This window comes from Salmo salar, chromosome ssa01 (assembly GCF_905237065.1).
Source record: "Salmo salar chromosome ssa01, Ssal_v3.1, whole genome shotgun sequence".
NCBI classification, from domain to species: domain Eukaryota; kingdom Metazoa; phylum Chordata; class Actinopteri; order Salmoniformes; family Salmonidae; genus Salmo; species Salmo salar.
In genome coordinates this window covers 159,273,760-159,293,579 of record NC_059442.1, presented here as the reverse complement: position 1 = coordinate 159,293,579, position 19,820 = coordinate 159,273,760, and the positions used below count along the sequence as shown (strand labels likewise).

Genomic DNA, 19,820 nt, shown 5'->3' with positions numbered 1-19,820 from the left:
GCACAAGAAGACTCGAGGCTGTAAATTGCTGCCAAAAGGTGCTTCAACAAAGTACTGAGTAATACTTAAGTAAATGGGATACTTTCGTTTTTTTTTTTTTATACATTTGCCAACATTTCTAAAAAGCTGTTTTTGCTTTGTCATTATGGGGTATTGTGTGTATATTGATGAGGAAAAAAACTATTTAATCCATTCTAGAATAAGGCTGTAATGTAACAAAATGTGGAAAAAGTCAAGGGGTTTGAATACTTTCTGAATGCATTGTACACTGGCGTTGCTTATCAAGCAGACAGTGAATGCTCGAGTGGCCTAGCTACCGTTTTGACTTAAATCTGCTTGAAAATCTATGGCAAGACAGTTTAAGCTGTAATTGCTTAAGATGAATACTTATCTAATAAAGAGTTGTATTTTTCATACATTCATACATTTTTCATACACATTTCAAATGTTAGAATCTTTCTTCCACTTTCACGTTAAAGGATTTTGTGTAGATCGTTGTAAAAATAAAGACAGACATTTTAATCCCATTTTGTTACATTTTTTGGGGGGAAAAGTCAAGGGGTGTGAACACTTTCTGAAGGCACTGTATTTGGTGAACTATTTAGCAGTGTTATTGCTTGGGGATAGAAGCTGTTCAGGGCAACTGTTTGTTCCAGACTTGGTGCATCGGCACAGCTTGCCATACGGTAGCAGAAAGCAATGACAATTTCTGCATGTAAATCTGGGTGGGGCAAACTCAACAGAAATTGATGCATGCCAGCAAAGCCACTACACAACACTAAACAATACATTAATTGCACTGTAGCGGTGACAAATGCTGCCCACACTGTTAGGACCTACATAAAGCTGTCCCGACAGCAGAGCTTTTTTTCAGCACCACAGAGTGAATCCTTGTCTGGCAGCGAAACAGTTAATTCACCCTCATTTACTGCCTTAAAAAAAACATGACTGACTTGCTTAAACAAATGTGGTTTCTACTAACAATTCAGATGTACAAACTACGACATAAGGGGACGACGAGCGGATAAGAGACAATCCGTAATTTCGATTGACAATGCGCGAGCTAGGACGGACGTAGTCAATATAACTATTAGTTCAGCACTTTTGAAATATACAGCGACAGAATTCAGAACATGGGCCATTCTTACAGTATTCTCCCTGTACACCAAGTCAGAACCGTAGGATAAATAACGGGGGCTTATAAGCAATGAAAGCTCTTACAATATTTTATGTTTACATTTCTCTAAAACAGGCTACATGTGCACCACCAACCAAGTCAGAACAGTAGGCTAAGTTATGAGGGGGAAAGGGACCAAAATATTAGGGTGAGGCACATGGGTTACTAACAGCTTACAACACACCATACACTTAGTATTACTTTCTTAGCTACAGTATACATATCTCCCTGGCATATTACATCATTTATGCAGCAGCAAGACATTTTTGGACTCACCTTACTTGAACAGGAACGTGGCGCAGCGGTCATTCTGGGCAACTTTTGTCAAACTTTCATCAGTCTGGCATTCTCTGGATTTATGGTGCTTTCAAGACAACTGTGAACTTGATGGCAGGGACCTAGTGAGCTCCCTGCCCCAGTGATGTACTTGGCCATACGCACTACCCTCTGTAGTCCCTTGCAGTCAGATGCCAAGTAGTTGCCATACCAAGCGGTGATGCAGCCAGTCAAGATGCTCTCAATGGTGCAGCTGCAGAATTTGAGGATCTGAGGGCCCATGGCAAATCTTTTCAGCCTCCAGAGGTGGAAGGGGTGTTGTCGTGCCCTCTTCATGACCGTGTTGATGTGTCTGGACCATGATAGATCCTTAGTGATGTGGACAAGGATTTCAGTTTCCCTGCATTAAAATCACCGGCCACAAAAAGCACCGCCTCTGGGTGTGCATTTTCTTGTTTGCTTACGGCACTATACAGTCGTGGCCAAAAGTTGAGAATGACACAAATATTAATTTTCACAAAGTCTGCTGCCTCAGTTTGTATGATGGCAATTTGCACATACTCCAGAATGTTATTAAGAGTGAGCAGATGAATTGCAATTAATTGCAAAGTCCCTCTTTGCCATGCAAATGAACTGAATCCTCAAAAAACATTTCCACTGGATTTCAGCCCTGCCACAAAAGGACCAGCTGACATCATGTCAGTGATTCTCTCATTAACACAGGTGTGAGTGTTGACGAGGACAAGGCTGGAGATCACTCTGTCATGCTGATTGAGCTTGAATAACAGACTGGAAGCTTCAAAAGAAGGATGGTGCTTGGAATCATTGTTCTTCCTCTGTCAATCATGGTTACCTGCAAGGAAACACGTGCCGTCATCATTGCTTTGCACAAAAAGGGCTTCACAGGCAAGGATATTGCTGGCAGTAAGATTGCGCCTAAATCAAACATTTATCGGATCATCAAGAACTTCAAGGAGAGCGGTTCAATTGTTGTGAAGAAGGCTTCAGGGAGCCCAAGAAAGTCCAGCAAGCGCCAGGACCGTCTCCTAAAGTTGATTCAGCTGCGGGATCAGGGCACCACCAGTACAGAGTTTGTTCAGGAATGGCAGCAGGCAGGTGTGAGTGCATCTGCACGCACAGTGAGGTGAAGACATGGAGGATGGCCTGGTGTCAAGAAGGGCAGCAAAGAAGCCACTTCTCTCCAGGAAAAACATCAGGGACACACTGATATTCTGCAAAAGGTACAAGGATTGGACTGCTGAGGACTGGGGTGAATCCCCTTTCCGATTGTTTGGGGCATCCGGAAAAAAGCTTGTCCGGAGAAGACAAGGTGAGCGCTACAATCAGTCCTGTGTCATGCCAACAGTAAAGCATCCTGAGACCATTCATGTGTGGGGTTGCTTCTCAGCCAAGGGAGTGGGCTCACTCACAATTTTGCCTAAGAATAAAGAATGGTACCAACACATCCTCCGAGAGCAACTTCTCCCAACCATCCAGGAACAGTTTGGTGACAAACAATGCCTTTTCCAGCATGATGGAGCACCTTGCCATAAGGCAAAAGTGATAACTAAGTGGCTAGAGGAACAAAACATCAATATTTTGGGTTCATGGCCAGGAAACTCCCCAGACCTTAATCCCATTGAGAACTTGTGGTTAATCCTCAAGAGGCGGGTGGACAAACAAAAACCCACAAATTCTGACAAACTCCAAGCATTGATTAAGCAACAATGGGCTGCCATCAGTCAGGATGTGGCCCAGAAGTTAATTGACAGCATGCCAGGGCGGATTGCAGAGGTCTTGAAAAAGAAGGGCCAACACTGCAAATATTGACTCTTATCAACTTCATGTAATTGTCAATAAAATCCTTTGACACTTATGAAATGCTTGTAATTATACTTCAGTATTCCATAGTAACATCTGACAAAAATATCTAAAGACACTGAAGCAGCAAACTGTGTGAAAATGTATATTTGTGTCATTCAACTTTTGGCCATGACTGTACAGCTCGTTGAGTGCGGTCTTAGTGACAGCATCAGTTTGGTGGTGGTAAATGGACAGCTACGAAAAATAGATAACTCTCATGGTAAATAATATGGTCTGCAGCTTATCATGAGGTTTGGTAACTCAAGCAAGCAAAAACAGAGACTTAACATTAGAGATCATGCACCAGTTAGTTAACAAAGAGACAGACCCCTCATCTTACCTGAGGATGCTGACCAGTCTTGACGATGCATGGAAAAGCCAGCAGTATATTATCCATGTTCTTGTTCAGCCAAAACTCCATGAAACATAGAATATTAAAGTTCTTCAGGTCCCATTGATAGAATAGTCTCAAACGGAGCTCATCCAGTTTGTTCTCTAGTGACACACCAATTTGCACACCAACGTAGTCTAGTCAGGATGTCAGCTGGTCTGCCACAAATGCAGCAACCACCGTTGGATATTTTAACAAAATAAACAGGTACTTAAGTTAAAGGCTTTTTATTTTCAATTGGTAGGTTGATTGCGGTCTACAATAATAAAATACAACAAATCAGAAAAAAAATTGAGAAATAATCAATACAATTATTTGAATGTACAAAAGCCTAATCGCCCACTCAGTCCCCAAGACTTAACCCCTCCCCAATCACCCTGATCTGGTTTAAAAAACAACAGCATACTTAAGTTGCTGTCTTCGGTGGAAATAATATCTGTGAAGATAGTACGGCATGAGGATAAAACTGTTTTCTTCTATAGATTACAGCTGAGAGTCCATAGTATCAGATCTGACATGCCTTTAGCGTAATTGCGATATCGACCCAGTTGGAACGATAAAACTCACACATCACCGAATTCCATTCAATAGTTAACATGGAATTCTGAGACACAGTGCAATTCAAGGAATTCAATCCGCGACAGCATAGGATAATATCCCTATAAAGAAGCAGACTAGATGAATGACCGTTGAATGTGCACAAAGCTGCAAAACATATTCATACAAATACACTGTTGGCTACAATTACATTTAATAGGAACAGCGTGTCCCATTTACTCACATCAAATAGAATTTGAGGGAGTAGAAATTAAAATCAGGAGTATTGGCGTGAAGTATAAAGATAGGGCTTCAATTGAAATGAAGGGCCAACAGTACTATTGAGTCAATTCATCCAATGCAACAATGTTAATCTACAAAAACAAATATGCATTTGGCAACATCAAATACTATCAAGGGAATGAGGCAGGACTGAGATGGGATATTTCAAGAAAGAAAATGTTCAATAAAACAGATAGAGAAATGCGAGTCCCGTTGGGAGAAGCTGGGGGGGTAGTTGACAGTGGGGACAATAGCCCAGTCCCAGTCCCAAAACCACTAACCCTTTGCAGATGACAACAAACCAGATAGATCCCCTAAACATATTACAAGATTCAGTCCAGAAGCATCTATCACTTAGGTTTTTGCAGATCTAAAGGGATGAGACAGATGTAAAGTAAACAAACTAGTGACAGCTCAACCTTTCAATGAGGCTTAGGGGAGCTTACATCATGTTGCTTATACACATCTCATTCCTTCAGATCTGTAAACACTGAAGGGGTAAGAGCTATGGGTAGTTCTGGACCAGATCAAGGTGAAGCCATTGTATTGTAATTTCTTAGATACACCTATCCACTTCCTTAAGACTGCAAACGGGAAATGGGTGAGGGAAAGAGGCAACGGGCTATTTTTGGAGTGAACAAAATGGCTCTTGTGATTAGAGGAAGTAAGGTGTTGTTGTTCTGGGAGGGATGACCCTCTCCGAGTCGGGCACGGCGCGGAACAGCTTGGGCTCCCGCGTGTTCACGTCTTTGAAGACCATGATAGAGGCAATGTTTCCACAGCGGTAACAGTAGTTGGGTGCGGACCACACCGTCACCAGCTTCTCGTCAAACATGAACTTGTAGCCCTCATGGACCAGCTGGTGTGCACGGCAAATCAGCTTCAGATTATTGATGTGAACAAACTGAAATGGGTCAAACAGAACCACAGATGAGCTCAGTATTCAACATAGGTCTCTCTTTCAAATTGAAAAAGAAAAAAAAACACAGAAATGCACAAAACAAATTGGGCAGCAGGGATCTTGATCCAGGAGGGGATTGTTTGTCTCTGCTGTAACCAAGAAGCTTGATCTTACAAGCTAGCCACTTAGCTAGCAAGTTAGAGAACCAAATGCATAACTGGAGCCCTGAACTGGAGATAATTTATTTGGCACATCTTAGATAGTTAACTTATATTTATAAGCAGTGGCGTAGCATGCAAACCCCAAGCATTTTTACTGTAATGAAAATCATACCTTTGGTATTTCAAAATATCCTGGTATACTGTATAAACCACCCAAGCCTACCATCTAGGTCTATTCATATCATCATTATAAGCTGTTGTAGTTAGCCCTCTACTCAGGACAACAATTTGATGCGTTTACCTCATTAGTGACCTTGGCGCCAAACAGCCAGCCTGCACCTCGCGGACTGATGGCCCAGGTGTCCACATCCTCTGGGTCGGACCACACCAGGTCACAGAAGGCCCCCTTGTGGGGAATCTCTTGGTTGCGCTCGATTGTGCGGATCTGGTCCAGTGTCTTGATGTCAGGTGAAAGACCACCATGCACACAAAGGACCTGCTCGTCTATCAACTGTGGTAAGAAACTCTGTAAGTGATTGATTCATATGTGTGGGAAAATGTAAGATAGATAAAGCACATGCATTCAAAGAAGTGTGAAAGGTCATGGTGATTGGACTTACAGCCGCTACTGTTAGCATGTCAAACACTTTAGTGCAGTATCGCCACGCATTTGCATTCCCATATTTAGTTTGGCACTCATCTGCAAAAAATAACAAGTTAAAATACTAGAACACTTTACAAATCTGGCAGCATTTTATTTATTTTTTTACACTGAACAAAACTTTAAAACGCAACATGCAACAATTTAAAAACTTTAACTGAGTTACAGTTCCCATTTATAGGTTCCCTAGTGGCACAGAGGTCTAATGCACTGCATATCAGCGCTAAACGAGTCACTGCAGACCCTGGTTCGATTCCAGGCTGTGTCACAACCGGCCGTGATTGGGAGTCCCATAAGGCAGCACACAATTTATCCCGCATTGTTAGCGTTTGGCTGGGGTAGGCCGTCATTGTAAATAAGAATTTGTTCTTAACTGACTTGTCTAGTTAAATAAAGGTTAAATAAAATATATATAAGGAAATCAGAAAATTGAAATAAATTAATTAGGCCCGAATCTATGGAATTCACATGACTGGGAATACCGATATGCATCTATTGGTCAGATACCTTTAAAAAAGAAATTGGGGCGGGGATCAGAAAACCAGTCAGTATCTGGTATGACCAACATTGGCCTCATGCAGTGAAAAAAAAATCTCCTTCGCATCGAGTTGATCAGGCTGTTGATTGTGGCCTGTGGAATGTTGTCCCACTCTTTTTCAATGGCTATGTGAAGTTGCTGGATATTGGCGGAAACTGAGACACGCTGTGGTACACGTTGATCCAGATCATCCCAAACATACTCAATGGGTGACATGTCAGGTGAGTACGCAGGCCATGGAAGAACTCCAAGAATTGCAGGGTTCGTACAGACAGTGGAAAATCAAATTCAAGGACTTTTTCAAGCACTAATATTTTCAAGGACCATCAATTTGTAATACTTAAATGTTATAGTATTGTTTCTAGTCACCACCAGATGGCAGTATATCGCCACAACCGCATGGGGGGGGAAAAACTACCGTAGTATTCATCACTGTCTTAAGTTCTACTCAATAATACGTTGTTTCACTACTTATTTACTCAATACATGAGTGGTAAGTCAGTACTGATTATTTTGTAATCTGAGTAGTGATGAATCTACATTTGCCCGGCATTTTAGCCATCGATGTGAGCTTTGGCGGCACCCAATCAAATCAAATTTTAATAGTCACATGTCCCAAATACAACAGGTGTAGACCTTACAGAGAAATGCTTACTTACAAGCTCTTAACCAATAATGCAGTTTAAAAAAATACAGATAAGAAAAACAAATAAAAGTAACAAGTACTTAAAAAGCAGCAGTAAAATAACAATAGCGAGACTATATACAGGGGGGTACCGGTACAGAGTCAATGTGCGGGGGCATCGGTTAGTTCAGGTAATATGTACATGTAGGTAGAGTTATTAAAGTGACTATGCCTAGATGATAACAAGAGATTAGCAGCGGTGTAAAAGAGGGGGAGAGGTGAGGCAATGCAAATAGTCTATATACAGGTAACGAGCTGAGATTAGGAGCACACTCTTAATAAAGGGAGTGTTCCTAATCTCAGTTTGTTACCTGTATAAAAGACACCTGTCCACAGAAGCAATGAATCAGATTCCAAACTCTCCACCATGGCCAAGACCAAAGAGCCCTCCAAGGATGTCAGGGACAAGATTGTAGACCAACACAAGGCTGGAATGGGCTACAAGACCATCGCCAAGCAGCTTGGTGAGAAGGTGACAACAGTTGGTGCGATTATTCGCAAATGGAAGAAACACAAAAGTACTGTCAATCTCCCTCGGCCTGGGGCTCCATGCAAGATCTCACCTCATGGAGTTGTAATGATCATGAGAACGGTGAGGAATCAGCCCAGTACTACACGGGAGGATCTTGTCAATGATCTCAAGGCAGCTGGGACCATAGTCACCAAGAAAACAGTTGGTAACACACTACGCCGTGAAGAACTGTAATCCTGCAGCGCCCGCAAGGTCCCCCTGCTCAAGAAAGCACATATACATGCCCGTCTGAAGTTTGCCAATGAACATCTGAATGATTCAGAGGACAACTGGGTGAAAGTGTTGTGGTCAGATGAGACCAAAATGGAGCTCTTTGACATCAACTCAACTTGCCGTGTTTGGAGGAGGAGGAATGCTGCCTATGACCCCAAGAACACCATCCCCACCGTCAAACATGGAGGTGGAAACATTATGCTTTGGGGGTATTTTTCTGCTAAGGGGACAGGACTTCACCGCATCAAAAGGGACGATGGACGGGGCTATGTACTGTCAAATCTTGGGTGAGAACCTCCTTCCCTCAGCCAGGGCATTGAAAATGGATCATGGATGGGTATTCCAGCATGACAATGACCCAAAACACACGGCCAAGGCAACAAAGGAGTGGCTCAAGAAGAAGCACATTAAGGTCCTGGAGTGGCCTAGCCAGTCTCCAGACCTCAATCCCATAGAAAATCTGTGGGGGGTAGGTGAAGGTTCGAGTTGCCAAACGTCAGCCTCGAAACCTTAATGACTTGGAGAAGATCTGCAAAGAGGAGTGGGACAAAATCCCTCCTGAGATGTGTGCAAACCTGGTGGCCAACTACAAGAAACGTCTGACCTCTGTGATTGCCAACAAGGGTTTTGCCACCAAGTACTAAGTCATGTTTTGCAGAGGGGTCAAATACTTATTTCCCTCATTAAAATGCAAATCAATTTATAACATTGACATGCGTTTTTCTGGATTTTTTGTTGTTATTCTGTCTCTCACTGTTCAAATAAACCTACCATTAAAATTATAGACTGATCATTTCTTTGTCAGTGGGCAAACGTACAAAATCAGCAGGGGATCAAATACTTTTTCCCTCTCACTGTAGGTGTTCCTTTTGTCCAGGTGGGAAATGGCAGTGTGGAGTGCAATAGAGATTGCATCCTCTGTGGATCTGTTAGGGCGGTATGCAAATTGGAGTGGGTCTAGGGTTTCTGGGATAATGGTGTTGATGTGAGCCATGATCAGCCTTTCAAAGCACTTCATGGCTACAGACGTGAGTGCTACAGGTCGGTAGTCATTTAAGCAGGTTACCTCGGACAGGGAGAGGTTAAAAATGGCAGTGAAGACACTTGCCAGTTGGTCAGCGCATGCTTGCAGTACACGTCCTGGTAATCCATCTGGACCTGTAGCCTTGAAAATGTCTAATGTCTAAAGGTCTTACTCACATCGGCTGCGGAGAGCGTGATCACACAGTCTTCCGGAACAGCTGGAGCTCTCATGCATGTTTCAGTGTTATTTGCCTCGAAGCGAGCATAGCTCGTCTGGTAGGCTCGTGTCACTGGGCAGCTCTCGGCTGTCCTTCCCTTTGTAGTCTATTATGGTTTGCAAGCCCTGCCACATCCGACGAGCGTCAGACCTGGTGTAGTACGATTTGATCTTAGTCCTGTATTGATGCTTTGCCTGTTTGATGGATCGTCAGAGGGCATAGCGGCATTTCTTATAAGCTTCTGGGTTAGAGTCCCGCTCCTTGAAAGCTCAGTGTGGATGTTGCCTGTAATCCATGGCTTCTGGTTGGGGTATGTACGTACGGTCACTGTGGGGATGACGTCATCGATGCACTTATTGATGAAGCCAATGATTGATGTGGTGTACTCCTCAATGCCATCAGAGGAATCCCAGAACATATTCCAGTCTGTGCTAGCATAACAGTCCTGTAGTTTAGCATCTGCTTCATCTGACCACTTTTTTATTGATCTAGACTAATGCTTCCCGCTTTAATTTTTACTTGTGAGCAGGAATCAGGAGGATAGAATTATGGTCAGATTTGCCAAATGGAGGGCATGGGAGAGCTTTGAATGCGTCTCTGTGTGTGGAGTAAAGGTGGTCCAGAGTTTTTTTCCCCCGCAGGTTGCACATTTAACATGCTGATCGAAAATTTGGTAAAATGGATTTAAGTTTCCCTGCATTAAAGTCCCCGTGTACTAGGAGTGCCACCTCTGGGTGAGCGTTTTCTTGTTTGCTTATGGCGGAATACAGCTCATTCAATGCTGTCTTAGTGCCAGCCTGTGGTGGTATGTAAACAGCTATAAAAATAGATGAAAACGCTCTAGGTAGATCATGTGGTCTACAGCTTATCATAAGATACTTTACCTCAGGCGTGCAATAGCTCGAGACTTAAATATCGTGCATCAGCTGTTATTTACAAAAATACAGTCTTCCGCCCCTTGTCTTACCAGACGCCACTGTTCTATCCTGCCGTTACAGCGTATAACCAGCCAGCTGTATGTTGATATTGTCGTCGTTCAGCCACGACTCTGTGAAGCTTAAGATATTGCTGTTTGGAATGTCCCGTTGGTAGCTTAATCTTGCGCTTATGTCATCCGTTTTATTCTCCAAAGATTGCACGTTTGCTAGCAGAATGGAAGGAAGTGGGGGTTTATTCGATCCCCTACGAATTCTCAGAAGGCAGCCCGCCCTTTGGCCCCTTTTTCGCCACGCAAATCATGGGGATCTGGGCCTGTCCCCGAGAAAGGAGTATATCATTTGCATCTGGCTCGTCAGACTCGTTCAAGGGAAAAAAAGGATTCTGCCAGTCCATGATGAGTAAAGTCAGTCCTGATGTCTAGAAGTTCTTTTCGGTCATAAGAGATGGTACCGGCAACATTATGTACAAAATAAGTTAAAAAAAAAAAAAAAAGTCAGTTCAGCCCGCTTGGAATTGAATTAGCAAAACCAATACATTTTAAATATTTTTCATAAATGTATTTGATCATTATCTGTTCTCCTCATTTTAATTGAAGTACCAACTTGAGAAAATGTCTGAGTACTTGAATTTCAGAATGCCAAATTCGCATACTTTATACACCTCAAGCTCCTTGTGCGGACCCTGGAATTGTGTACAGATCCTTGTGACATGGGACCGTGCATTATCATGATAAACGTGATGGCGGCGGATGAATGGCACGACAATGGCCTCAGGATCTCGTCACGGTATGTCTGTGCATTCAAATTGCCATCAATAAAATGCAATTGTGTTCGTTGTCCGTTGCTTATGCCTGCCGCTGCCATAACCACGCCGCCACCATGGGGCACTCTGTTAACAATGTTGACATCAGCAAACAGCTCGTCCACACGACACCGTCTGCCCGGTACAATTGAAACCGGGATTCATCCATGATGAGCACACTTCTCCAGCGTGCCAGTGGCCATTGAAGGTGAGTATTTGCCCACTGAAGTCGATTACAACACCGAACCGCAGTCAGGTCAAGACCCTGGTCTCAGAAGAGCATGCGGATGAGCTTCCCTGAGACGGTTTCTGACAGTAATGCAGAAATTCTTCCATTGTGCAAACCCACAGTTTTATCAGCTGTCCGGGTGGATGATCTCAGACGACACCGCAGGTGAAGAAGCCGGATGTGGAGGTCCTGGGCTGGCGTGGTTACACATACTCTGCGGTTGTGAGACCGGTTGGAAGTATTGCCAAATTCTCTAAAATGACGTTGGAGGCGGTTTATATTAAAGAAAGTAACATTAAAATTCTCTGGCAAAAGCTATGGTGGACATTCCTGCAGTCAGCATACCAATTGCACACTCCCTTAAAACTTGAGACATCTGTGGCATTGTGTTGTGAGACAAAACTGCACATTTTAAAGTGGACTTTCATTGTCCCCAACCCAAGCTGCACCTTTGTAATGAACATGCTGTTTAATCAGCTTCTTGAGATTAGAGGTCGACCGATTAATTGGAATGGCCGATTAATTAGGGCCGATTTCAAGTTTTCATAACAATCGGATATCGGTATTTTTGGACGCCGATTATATATATATATTTTTTTACACCTTTATTTAACTAGGCAAGTCAGTTAAGAACACATTCTTATTTTCAATGACGGCCTAGGAACGGTGGGTTAACTGCCTTATTCAGGGGCAGAACGACAGATTTTTACCTTGTCAGCTCGGGGATTCAATCTTGCAACCTTACGGTTAACTAGTCCAACGCTCTAACCATCTGCTTTACATTGCACTCCATGAGGAGCCTGCCTGTTACGTGAATGCAGTAAGAAGCCAAGGTAAGTTGCTAGCTAGCATTAAACTTATCTTATAAAAAACAATCAATCAATCAATCATAATCACTACTTAACTACACACGGTTGATGATATTACTAGTTTATCTAGCCTGTCCTGCGTTGCTCCAACGTGTACCTAACCATAAACATTAATGCCTTTCTTAACCTGTTTGGGATCGGTTACAGTATTTTCATGGCCGGATAAAAAAACGTACCTGATTTAATCTGGTTACTACTCCTGCCCAGAAACTAGAATATGCATATAATTAGTAGATTCGGATAGAAAACACTCTAAAGTTTCTAAAACTGTTTGAATGGTGTCTGAGTTTTTCAGAACTCATATGGCAGGCCAAAACCTGAGAAGATTCCATACAGGAAGTGCCCTGTCTGACAATTTATTGTCCTTCTGTAGCATCTATATCGAAAATACAGCATCTGTGCTGTAACGTGACATTTTCTAAGGCTTCCATTGGCTCTCAGAAGGCACCAGAAAGTGTAATGGGGTGTCTGCAGTCTCTGGGCGAAGAACAGCAGGAGTATTTGTTAGTGGTCAGGCTGGGAACAGTGACACTGGAGATGCGCGTCCACGAGACCACTCCATTTTGTTTGTTCAGTCTTTGAATGAATACAACGTCGCCCGGTTGGAATACTATCGCTATTTTACGAGAAAAATAGCATAAAAATTTATTTTAAACAGTGTTTGACATGCTTCGAAATACGGTAATGGAATATTTTGAATTTTTTTGTCACGAAATGCGCTCGCGCGTCACCCTTCGTATAGTGACCTGAACGCACAAACAAAACGGAGCTATTTGATTATAACTATGGATTATTTGGAACCAAAACAACATTTGTTGTTGAAGTAGAAGTCCTGGGAGTGCATTCTGACAAAGAACAGCAAAGGTAATCCAATTTTTCTTATAGTAATTCTGAGTTTAGTGAGGGGTTGTCCTAGGAGTGTCATCTGATGAAGATCATCAAGGTTAGTGCTGCATTTAGCTGTGGTTTTGGTTTTTGTGACATATATGCTTGCTTTGAAAATGGCTGTGTGATTATTTTTGGCAGGGTACTCTCCTGACATAATCTGTTTTGCTTTCGCTGTAAAGCCTTTTTGAAATCGGACAATGTGGTTAGATTAACGAGAGTCTTGTCTTTAAAATGCTGTAAAATAGTTGATTGTTTGAGAAATTGAAGTTATAGCATTTTTGAGGTATTTGTATTTCTCGCCACGTTCTACCATTGGATATTGGTCTGTTCCTAAAAGGTTCAAATCAATACACAAGTATATATGTTTAAACCTGCATATTTAGTTAATATTGCCTGCTAACATACATTTCTTTTAACTAGGGAAAATGTGTCACTTCTCTTGCAACAGAGTCAGGGTATATGCAGCAGTTTGGGCCGCCTGGCTCGTTGCGAACTAATTTGCCAGAATTTTACGTAATTATGATATAACAGTGAAGGTTGTGCAATGTAACAGGAATATTTAGACTTAGGGATGCCACCCGTTAGATTAAATACGGAACGGTTCCGTATTTCACTGAAATAATAAACATTTCGTTTTCGAAATGATAGTTTCCGGATTCGACCATATTAAAACCTCTCTAGGATAGGTGGCACCAAATCGTCCCACCTACGTAACAGCCAGTGTAATCCCGTGGCGCGTTATTCAAAAACCTCAAAAATGCAAAAACTTCAATTTTTCAAACATATGACTATTTTACACCATTTTAAAGACAAGACTCTCGTTAATCTAACCACACTGGCCGATTTCAAAAAGGCTTTACAACGAAAGCAAAACATTAGATTATGTCAGCAGAGTACCCAGCCAGAAATAATCAGACACCCATTTTTCAAGCTAGCATATGTCACATAAACCCAAACCACAGCTAAATGCAGCACTAACCTTTGATGATCTTCATCAGATGACAACCCTAGGACATTATGTTATACAATACATGGATGTTTTGTTCAATCAAGTTCATATTTATATAAAAAAACAGCTTTTTACATTAGCATGTGACTAGCATGTGACTAGCATTCCCACCGAACACTGCCGGTGAATTTACTAAATTACTCACGATAAACGTTCACAAAAAGCATAACAATTATTTTAAGAATTATAGATACAGAACTCCTCTATGCACTCGATATGTCCGACTTTGAAATAGCTTTTCGGTGAAAGCACATTTTGCAATATTCTCAGTAGATAGCCCGGCATCACAGGGCTAGCTATTTAGACACCCAGCAAGTTTAGCACTCAGAAAAGTCACATTTACTATAAGAAAAATGTTATTACCTTTGCTGTCTTCGTCAGAATGCACTCCCAGGACTTCTACTTCAATAACAAATGTTGGTTTGGTTCAAAATAATCCATAGTTATATCCAAACAGCGGCGTTTTGTTTGTGCGTTCAAGACACTATCCGAAAGGGTAAATAAGGGTGACGAGCATGGCGCAATTCGTGACAAAAAAAATCTAAATATTCCATTACCGTACTTCGAAGCATGTCAACCGCTGTTTAAAATCAATTTTTATGCCATTTTTCTCATAAAAAAGCGATAATATTCCGACCGGGAATCTGCGTTTAGGTAAACAGACAAAAGAAAATAAAGCATTTGGTCGACTCGGGCACGCGCCTAAGCCCATAGTACTCAGATCGGCCACTTGCCAAAAGCGATAATGTGTTTCAGCCAGAGCCTGCCTCGATATCGTTCAGCTTTTTCCCGGGCTCTGAGAGCCTATGGGAGCCGTAGGAAGTGTCACGTTAGAGCAAAGATCCTCAGTCTTCAATAAAAAGAGCCAAGATGAAACACCACTTGTCAGACAGGCCACTTCCTGCATGGAATCTTCTCAGAACTCATTTGAGTTCTGTTATACTCACAGACACCATTCAAACAGTTTTAGAAACTTTAGGGTGTTTTCTATCCAAAGTCAATAATTATATGCATATTCTAGTTACTGGGCAGGAGTAGTAACCAGATTAAATCGGGTACGTTTTTTATCCGGCCGTGTCAATACTGCCCCCTAGCCCTAACAGGTTAATGACCTAAGGCTCGTATTTCTGTGTGTTTATTATATTAAGTCTATGATTTGATAGAGCAGTCTGACTGAGCGGTGGTAGGCAGCAGCAGGCTCATAAGCATTCATTCAAACAGCACTTTCGTGTGTTTTGCCAGCAGCTCTTCGCTGTGCTTCAAGCATTGCGCTGTTTATGACTTCAAGCCTATCAACTCCCAAGATTAGGCTGGTGTAACCGATGTGAAATGACGAGCTAGTTAGTGGGGTGCACTCTAATAGCGTTTCAAACGTCACTCGCTCTGAGACTTGGAGTAGTTGTTCCCCTTGCTCTGCATGGGTAACGCTGCTTCGAGGGTGGCTGTTGTCGATGTGTTCCTGGTTCGAGCCCAGGTAGGAGCGAGGAGAGGGACGGAAGCTATACTGTTACACTGGCAATACTAAAGTGCCTATAAGAACATCCAATAGTCAAAGGTATATGAAATACAAATCGTCTTGAGAGAAATAGTCCTATAATTCCTATAATAACTGCAACCTAAAACTTCTTACCTGGGAATATTGAAGACTCATGTTAAAAGGAACCACCAGCTTTCATATGTTCTCATGTTCTGAGCAAGGAACTTAAACGTTAGCTTTCTTACATGGCACATATTTCACTTTCTTCTCCAACACTTTGTTTTTGCATTATTTAAACCAAATTGAACATGTTTCATTATTTATTTGAGGCTAAATAGATTTGATTGATGTATTATATTAAGTTAAAATAAGTGTTCATTCAGTATTGTTCTAATTGTCATTATTACACAATTTTTTTTAAATAAAAATTTAAAAAAGCGTCCGATTAATCGGCATTGGTTTTTTTTTTGGTCCTCCAATAATCGGCGTTGGGAAAATCATAATCGGTTGACCTGTACTTGAGATGCAACACCTGTCTGGTGGATGGATTATCTTGGAAAAGGAGAAATGCTCACTTTGATAGAAATAAGCTTTTTGTACATATGAAACATTTCTTGGATCTTTTATTTTAGCTCATGAAACCAACACTTGACATGTTGCGTGTATATTTTTGTTCAGTATACTTTAATCTCAAGGTTAAATGGTAATTACACCATAATAACCAGGAAATTCAGCTACTTGTTTGCTTCTAGGTACCAGGTTAGTTGCCAATTGTCCCAATAACTATGGCACGAGACCCTACAAGGATACATATGGTCTTATGTGTTGTTAGAGTTGATGTGCCCCCAGCAATTAGGCATGTTGCTCACCGTAAAAGCCGTACACCTGTGTTATCTGCCTGCTTTCGTGATTTCCTCGTAGAAGCGTGATGCGGTCCGGCCACTTGGCTTTTAAGGCTAGCAGGTACGTGAATGTCTCCAAGCTGTAGTATCCCCTGTCCACAAAGTCTCCCTGGGCAAAACAGACAGTCATTGACAAGGGTTCAGATCAATCAAAAGTCAGATCCAGTTTATGTTCTAAATTCAATTTTTGTTACAGCAGAGCAATACAACTTCACACTTACCATAAAAATGTAGTTTGTGTCTGGAACTTGTCCACCAGTTCTGAAGAGTTCACATAGGTCATAAAACTGGAGACAGTGGGAAATGGGAATATTGGGAATGGGAATATAAAATGGGAATATTCAGAATGTGCATAGTAGATAGATTTGTTTGATAATTTAAAACAATACAACCACACATTGGGATAACGCATTTAAAATCATTGAAGATGATTTTTAATGTAAAAACAAAACAAAAAAGTAAGAGAACCAATTCATTTGGGAATGGTATCAAAATGAACATTGGATAATACCTGGCCATGAATGTCTCCACAAACAGTGACTGGAGTGGATACTGGTTGAACATTTGATTCCTCGAGTAGCAAATCACATACATAGTCACATAATCTCTGAGAGGGATGAGACATGACAAAATTATTAGGCTGCATAATAAGGCTTGCACACTGGACCTACTGCTATTTCTAAACGACCATCTTTGAATTGGCCAATTTTCGAATATTTGGCCATATCAGCAGAAACCCTCTCTAAATGGGAGCCATCTTCACAGGTATCCGAGTTTCTCAACTCCACGATCACATCAATGGACCAGATGTACATATCGTGGAGTTGATCAACCCAGCTTCTTCACAAGTTATTTGTTAAACCTAGGTTTGCAATGGTAGTTAGCTACAAGTTCCTGGGCCCTGATTGATACGTCTAACATTAGCTAACCAATATTGAAATAACGTTGTGGTTTCAGGTCACAACGTTGTTTTCGAATGACACCAATATTTGCTCTGTACTATACTAAAACTGGCTAGCTGACTATAAATGTATGTGCTGAAAGCTAGTATCCTTCCTATATAGTAATCTGCTACAGAACTAACGCGTTAGCCTGTTAGTTCACAAACCATGGCTAGCCCACGAACGTTAGCTACCGTTAACGGTAGTCATCTGCATATCTAGCTCACAGGTCTAACTAGTTAGCAAGATATCTAATAGCAAGAATATACATATATTCTATCGTGACTATCCCAAGGTTTGACGTGTTCGGCTAACAGGCAAGCTACTGTACTGGCTAACGTTAGCTGCCTTCATTTAGCTGAAATCATGCTACCTTAGCCAGCCATATTGATGTCGCAATATGATTGATATAGCCAGAGCCAATGTACTAACATTGGGGTATTGATTAAGTACACGAATAAAAATAATATTCATGCTCACCTTTAAGTCGTTTTCTGGTAAATATTTGCACTGTCTTGCAATCTCAACATACTTATCCAAGTCTAACGGCGCCATTTTAAAAACAAGAACTTCAGACAAATAGGAAGTATATGCGCATCTCGAGCAATGGGCCAGGGTTCCGGTCTAAAGCACGGGTTTCGACTGCTCCTAAAGTTTTGCTTCGGTACTGCAGCTTAATTGACGCCCGGCCCAGAAATACAATTTCCAAAGACTGTCACATAGAGATGTCAGATTAGAAAAATCGTAATAAGACACTTTAGTCATCACCTGTGTGCAAAAATCATCCATTGAATTATTCAAATAATTGTCGCTGAGGCCGACTTGTTTCCATCACTCACAACCGAAGATATTAACATTTAATTTTTATCCAATGTCTGCAATGTTTTTGGATGACTTGACAACATAGACGCTGCTCCCTGTGCGCAGTGTGCACCGAGTGCTAGTGCGCATGTGATGTTTGTCTGTATAAACATAGAGGAAGAGAGAGCGGTCTCCCTCCACCAAGTAAGGAGTCAACGAGAATGTTGAATTTGGTCAACACATTTTTTTTATATCTTATATGCTACTTGAAGTTTATTTGATCGAATATACGTTTTGTAATGCTTAACTTGTTACGAGTGTACTGATATAATAGGACATTTTGAGAAAAAGCACTTTATATCGGAGATGGCTATGCATATTTATGAAATGAGGCTAGTAGCATATCATCTCTCCATTGAATACAGGCGTTTGACGTCAACAACTCTCATCGCATATTCAAAATAAGATTACAATAATGAGATGTATCCACCAATCCAAAGAAAAGAAAGGCAGGGGCTAGACAGCCGGCCTGGGGGGCTAGGCTCAGTCTGCCATATTTGGTGTAATTCTCCTATCTTATCTGGTGTCCTGTGTGATCTTAAAGTAAGTATGCTCCCTCTCTACCCCGTTGCACCCTCTATAACAGTGATCACCAACCCACTATTCAATCTCCAAGGATTTCCTAGTCGATCACCAAACATTTCTGTAAAAAACCCAACAATAATGCCTTGCGTTACTATATTTCGCGCTATTGGCAGTAGGTGCACTTGATTCAGCAGCCCTAGTGCTGGGAAGGCAAAGTGTTCCCAATTTTAACAATTTTATGTGTCTGAAGGTAGAACTCTGCCTACCCGGCAGGCCCAGAGAGCAAATCAAGTGCACTAATAGGTCTACGGCTTCAACCAGCACTGCAGCTGCAAAGAGCTCCGATAAACTTACGTTGATATTATTAGCGGCTTGTGTCTTTTTTAATATCGATGAATTGGTGCATGAAGCAGAAATAATGCAGTGCTACTCAGTGGTGTGTATTCGTGGATGCCAAGGGAAGCCAGGCTTTCCCCAAAAATGTACTACGAAAATACATTTTCTTTCGTTTCTCTGTGTTTTCATGATTTTCCTTCCAATTCGCAAGAGGCTGAATGTATCTCACAAGAGAAAGCATCTGAGCGAAGTCGGTTTGGATTTGCGTTCACTCCTATCGCATCAAGATAAATATATAATTGACAGAAACAACTTGAATTCTTGCATCTCATTGTGTTGTTGTCTTCCGGTGTCTAGCTAGCTAGCTAGCTAAAATTGTCCCTTTCCTAAATTAGCCATGGATTGAGATAGGGATTTAGACTTGTGGTTTTACTTAATTCTCTGTACTGGCCAATGAGTATAATGGTGATTCTAATCCAACCCTAAATTCATACATTGGAAGTTCAATATGTACCTAGATGTAGAAGGCTATGTATTCATGGATACCAAGGGAAGCCAGGCTTTCCCAAAAAATGTACCAAGAAA

General features: G+C 41.6%; 1 protein-coding gene across 1 annotated transcript; it reads right to left on the bottom strand.

Moving 5' to 3' along the window:
- Window positions 1-3,918: 3,918 nt before the first annotated feature.
- On the bottom strand, window positions 3,919-18,279 carry LOC106570422 (serine/threonine-protein phosphatase 6 catalytic subunit). The gene is made up of 7 exons (XM_014142737.2): window positions 17,994-18,279; window positions 17,084-17,179; window positions 16,794-16,859; window positions 16,540-16,681; window positions 6,209-6,288; window positions 5,890-6,099; window positions 3,919-5,430 (listed from the first exon to the last, which is right to left on the bottom strand). Exons 1-7 carry the CDS (start codon window positions 18,066-18,068, stop codon window positions 5,182-5,184), a joined length of 918 nt encoding a protein of 305 aa, XP_013998212.1. The 5' UTR covers window positions 18,069-18,279; the 3' UTR covers window positions 3,919-5,181.
- Window positions 18,280-19,820: the final 1,541 nt, after the last annotated feature.